This window comes from Solanum verrucosum, unplaced genomic scaffold (assembly GCF_900185275.1).
Source record: "Solanum verrucosum unplaced genomic scaffold, falcon-dt-bn FXZP01000277.1, whole genome shotgun sequence".
NCBI lineage: Eukaryota > Viridiplantae > Streptophyta > Magnoliopsida > Solanales > Solanaceae > Solanum > Solanum verrucosum.
In genome coordinates, this window is record NW_026019945.1 from 3256047 (window position 1) to 3261871 (window position 5825).

General features: G+C 34.7%; 1 protein-coding gene across 1 annotated transcript; it reads right to left on the reverse strand.

Annotated features, from left to right (window-relative positions):
* Positions 1-1842: 1842 nt before the first annotated feature.
* LOC125808223 (uncharacterized) lies at positions 1843-4248 on the reverse strand. Its single transcript, XM_049487950.1, has one exon. The coding sequence runs from the start codon at positions 4109-4111 to the stop codon at positions 1925-1927; it is 2187 nt and encodes a 728-aa protein (XP_049343907.1). The 5' UTR covers positions 4112-4248; the 3' UTR covers positions 1843-1924.
* Between the last annotated feature and the right edge of the window lie 1577 nt (positions 4249-5825).

The following is a 5825-nucleotide window of genomic DNA, read 5'->3' on the forward strand; positions in this document are numbered from 1 at the left end:
GATTATAGTCCACAGTTGTTGGTAATTATAATAAACCTTAAATCAAAATCAAATTAATACTAATGCAAAAAGAAAATCAATTCAACACTAAGAATGACAATAATATTGAATATTTATTCTTTGGTTTTACATTGGTTTAGACAATTCAAATACATAATCTAATTTTAATTTCCTTTAATATTTAGTAATGTAACTAATACTTATTAAACTTATTTTAGCATGATTTAGTACTTTTAAATTATAATCATTTTTATTATGACTTGTTAATTTGCAATATTTGTTTTACGCGATTTCATCATTATTATTTTTTATTGGATATTTTAGTGTCATTACTCATATCATATTTTGTGTTATTTTCTTAAGAAACACCTTAGATAGTTGTATTTTGGTAGGACTAAATAAATATTTTAAGTACAAGTAAATTATATGTTTATATTTTATCGGGAAAAACCCGAAAAAACCCAAAAAACCTGAAAAAACCCGAGTTTTATTGGTTTGGTTTGGTTTATAAATTTAAAATTCCGATAAAAATGGTTTGATTTGATATTTGAAAAATCCGAACCAACCCGGTCATATAACTCCTACTTATACTGATTTATCATGTGGCTATCCAGATTGCCCCATCAAGATTAGTTCAAGACATAAAACTATAGTACTAATAATTACTATTAATTATAGTATTCATTGAAATTTTGGCTTTGATTGTTCATTTTAAGATTCAGTCAAATGTTGTTTTGGACATTCAATTATGAGTTTGATTCATAAAAATGATTACGTGGAACTACTTAATGAATTAGTACATAGATTGCACGATCTCTCCATATGCTTAAAGATTGACTTTAATACCTGGTGAAGTGGTTGGATTGTTCCACCCTTAATTAGAGATTTTGGATTCAAATCTTTGGCATAGAGAAAAATTTGTTGGGAGCATAACCAGAATAGGCGCGATTCGGATTTAGTATATTGCTTTAGCTTGTTTGGACCTAGTGATTGCTTTTTGTTAACTAACTAGTGGTAAATATACTAGCATTTTCATTTTTGTTTATTGGAACAACTACGTACATAGGGAGGTTGTATCCGATCGATCCTCGATTTAAAAGAGGAGTATCCGAAACAGGATTACAAAAAAATATAACATCAAAATAGCAAGATACAAAATAAATAAAATAGCAAACAAATATAATAGTGTAAGCTCAAGGATGTGTTTGCTACGGAGGAAAATATCATTTCGAAGATCAAATTTTCAAAAACATTTCTTCAAAATGACAGAAATGACCTTCCTTGTTATGAAATGAGGCATACTATTAAAAGTTAAAGTATTTTTGTATCATTGACTAACTAGAAATTTTGATTTCAACCATAAAATGAAATCGCCTTCGGAGACAATGTTTTACACATAAATATATTCAAATTAATCAGACGTGAAATAGTATCCGAATCGGAAAAAAAAAACAAAGGAAACACCAACGGAAGGAGGTGACATCGCATCAGTATATCAGAAAAAAACATGCATATAAAACCTATCCTCAGTCCTTATCGTCTACCTCCCCAACAAATTGATGTTAATTCAGACAACAGTTGCCATTATCATTTGGACCAGTAGCCTTATAACTATTTATTCATTTTTCCCAGACTGGATATTAAAGAAAATACCAACTAAACTGTTCACCTCAAGGGTCGTAGGCTCGTAAGCAGAGTGATAAGTACTTCTTTAACTCTTAATAAATGTAGTTGCGTTTGTTAGATAATGCTTATTGCACCCTCGATATAGAACTTTTCGACGTGAATGTACTGGACACCAACTGAAAAATCGAAAACCAAAATTGATAATTTCAACTAAAAAATTTAATTTAAAGAAAATGTACAAGCTAGACACACAATGCTAGACTAATGTATTCAATAGTAACAAACAAATCGGGTCAGCTCAAAACCCGACTCCAGCTGCCCCGACGCCAAATGTAGCCGGTCGGTGAGGCTCAATTTTTCTGTTTTTCCAGCAACAATTCTCCGGGGTCAGCTTAGCTGCCGCTGTCCTCATTGGCTCCGACTTGCACCTTGTCAGCACAAACGGCTCGTAAGCTGCTGCATTCACTAGTTTCTGCTCAATCATAGTAGACATGGACATCCCTGTGGCTGCCGGTAAAGAACACGATGATCTTGGTGGTTGTAATAGGTGTTTGTTCCTGTATTCTGTAGGTTTAGTGTCAGTGCTCCGCCGCCTTTTGGGTTGTTCTTCAGGGATCTCTTTCTTGGGTGGTTTGGCGTGTTGTTTTCTTTCGGGTAACCATCTGAGAAAATCCCTTCTACACACCCATGTTTCTTTCGAAACTTCCATTGATAGCTTCGGTTCACACATCATTAGTAACAAACACTCTGGCAAAACGGATTCTTTTTCTTCGTTTTCAGGCTCTTTGGGTTGTTTAATTTGCTTCTCTTCTTCAATATGTTCCTCCTTTTGCACCGGTTCTTCTTGTTCAGATTCTTGTTGGGGCTTTGTGGAATTCATTTCTATGTTACCCTGCATGAGAATTTCTTCGATTTCTTTCATTACGGTTGACTTGAATCGTTCTTCTTCTTCTTCCAATGCAGCTTCTTCAGTTACTAGTTCTAGTTCTTCGTCTTCAATTTTGATACTTCGTCTATTTGAGCTTTCTGATAACGATAAACGGGGAGAAATAGTCCGTTTTTCTCCTTCTTCCTCAACATGGTTATTTCCAATTTCTTCATTATCTTCCATATGATTAACCAATTGGACTGATTGTTCAAGATACTCCTCGTCTTCGGCTACAAAACACTCTATTTGGTCATCTTCTTCCTCCTTTTCTGCGGCTAATTCACAAGTTTCATGCTTTCTTTCTTCCTCTATTTCCATGACCTCAGTTTCCTCCGTATTCTCTTCCATTTCATTGAGATCTACTGAAAGCCTAGCTTCACCTGGCAATTTGCACAATTTCTCCGTTGCTTCAACTTCATTACTTGGTTCACATTTCTGACAATCTACAATTTCCATACGCTTAATTTCTCCGAATTTTTCCAATTCTACAGCATCTTCTTCTTCATCTTCATCATCATAATGTTCCTTTTTCAAAACAGGCGACTCCTTGAATCTATTAGTAAGGTCAGCCATTTTCAAAGGATCGGATCTGCATCTCATGAGAAGCAGAGCATTTTTCGGCGGAATACAAATACTCACTCTACCTTTCTCTTCATTCTCTCTTCCGTTTTCCATTTCAACAATCTCATCCTTAAATTCAATATCTTCAAAGACATGTCTTCTTGAACTCCTCATTATACTACGCCTTGCCTCCTCCTCCTCCTCTGTTCTTTCCTCTTCACCATTCGCTACCACCAACTCAATATCCCTCCTTTTCCCTCCTTCCCCATCTTGTACTGCTACTAGCCATCTAGCAAAAACCGCCCCACACGATCTATGCTCATTATTCTCCCCTCCTTTCTCTTCCTTTTCCCTTTCGTTCGTCGAAAAACACGACGAACGGCAAGGGAACAAACAGCTAAACTCAGCACCAAAAGCCCTCAAAGCTTCACATATCGTCAATGGAAGATGAACCCATCTTTGATTTCTATGAGAAACGCATTCTTGTTGCTGATAATGCACACTCGAGTTCCCTTGCGAGTATCTCTGATTCCTTAACAATAGCCTATCATCTGTTTGATTAAATGCCTCAGTGACTTGCTCTATTTTTCTGAAACTCACCTCACCGCTTCCACTTCTTCTCTTCGACAAACTCCTTGTCTGCTTCACCTTCCTCTTCGTCTTCACTCGAACCTGACCAATACAAGTAACCTTCGGAGAAGTAGGTTCCGGGTTTTCAAAACCCGACCCGCGTTTCTTCCCGGTGGCCGGAAACATAGGAGAAGCTTGACCGCCTTTTATACTACCATTTGCTCTGAGTCTCCGGCTGAGAGAAGTGGGAAGAGAAAGAGGCCCATCACGTGCACGGCCAGGACTAAGAATTGATTTAGAGAATTTCATGGAAGAAGATGAAGAAGAAGAAGAAAGACGAGAAGTAAAGCAAATAAAAAGCTCACTAGTTGTACTATTGTTTGTAACGGCTGCTGTGCGGTGATGGGGTCTGGTGTCTAAGTCCATTAAGCCATAAAATTTACTGTTGTGGAGCTATGATATTTTGCTTTCATCAGTACAATACAGAGTGTAATAGTATGCCATGGACGATAGTGGCCAACTGTGAAGGCGCAGAAAAATTGAAGAGAACGAGAGAAAAAAGAGTGGGTCCTGACCAGAAAAGGGTTGTGCGTGTGTGTGGATTATGGACTGTGCGCTGCAGAGTGATATGAAATAAAGAGAAATAATCCCTTTGTATTCGGCCCTTCTCCGAACCCCGCACATAGCTTTGGAAATATGGGAAGTCTCATTTAGGAAAAACGCTCTTTATCTATATTTGAGACTTGAATCTGAAACTTTTGATCAAGAAAAAAACAACTTCATTTAAGGTGGTTTTCCATTTTATGATATATCACGAATCATTTTTCAAATTTAGTTAACATACATTAATAGTACAAAAAAGTTGTTATGCTATTACATCACAAAGTTAATTGCAAGTGAGTAGCATATCTAAACCAACGTCGGGTTTTGGCTATCTGAAAAATGCAAACTAAACTGGAAAATCATAAATACAATAATTGATGAGTTAAATGTTGGCGTAAAGAAAGAAATTAATCAATTGAAATGAAAATAGAAAGAAGAGGTGAAATAGACAACAAACAATAATAGTTTTTTATTTTTATTTTTAAGAAGATTATTTAAATAAATACTACTTGATCCTCTACACTATACTGCCCAATTGTTTCTTGGTTGCTTCTAACTCCATAAGCCTAACCAAAAAAAACTACTCCATTCGTCCCATTTTGTATGTCATCTTTTTACTTTGCACTTACATTAAAAAATGATGTAATTTTACCCTTCTACCCTTATTTAATGTTTTCTTAAGTCAATTTTATAATAAATGATGAATACATTTTCAAGATTAACTAACTACTCTATCAAGGGTATAATAGGTAAAATATGGTAATTTATGCATAAATTTTATAAAATGACAAGTATTGTGGTTCAATTATTTATAAAAAGTGATGACATATAAAATGGGACGGAGGGAGTATATGCTAAGGCCTTTGAGCTTGTGATATTGTTTAAGTTGATACGCCCTCTGTCTCTAATTACTTGTCCACTTTTCCTTTTATAGTTGTCCTTAATTAATTGTCTATTTTGACAAATCAAGAAATGACAAAATAATTTTTCCTATTATACCCTCAATTAATTACTTTTTAAAAGATAGAATTTCTTTAAAATCTTAAATTTTTAATCCATTCACTTCATAATCAATAGTGGTAAAATGATAAACTTACTATATCAATAATTATTTTCTTAATAAGTGTATCGATTCAAAAATGGACCAGTAATTAGGAACAAATGGGTACATTATAGGATTAGTAGTGATAAAAATCATTAAACCTCTCATTTCCCTATTAAATGTAATAAAAATAAATGTTCTAGGATTGAGACAAAAACAAAAAAACAAAAAGGAAAAAGAATTGAGATATAACCCACAGCCTGACAAAAAACTTTCTCCCTTACGGAGAATTGTGGTGGACTGATTAGTACTCCTTCATTCTTAATCAAAGGATTTAAATTTGAGTCCATCTGAAAATGAAGTCACATTTGTTAGTGAACATTTTACCCCAAATATGAGATTTCCGTGTGAACCCAATTTTATTGGGGTTCAATGTGAAAAAAAAGAAGAAAGGTTTCTCCCTTATTTTTATCCGAGTCTGGAGTCAAAAGGGTA

What these genes read in the sequence shown, in the direction of transcription:
- LOC125808223 (XM_049487950.1), bottom strand. Translation starts at nt 4,111, where the DNA reads ATGGACTTAGACACCAGACCCCATCACCGCACAGCAGCCGTTACAAAC.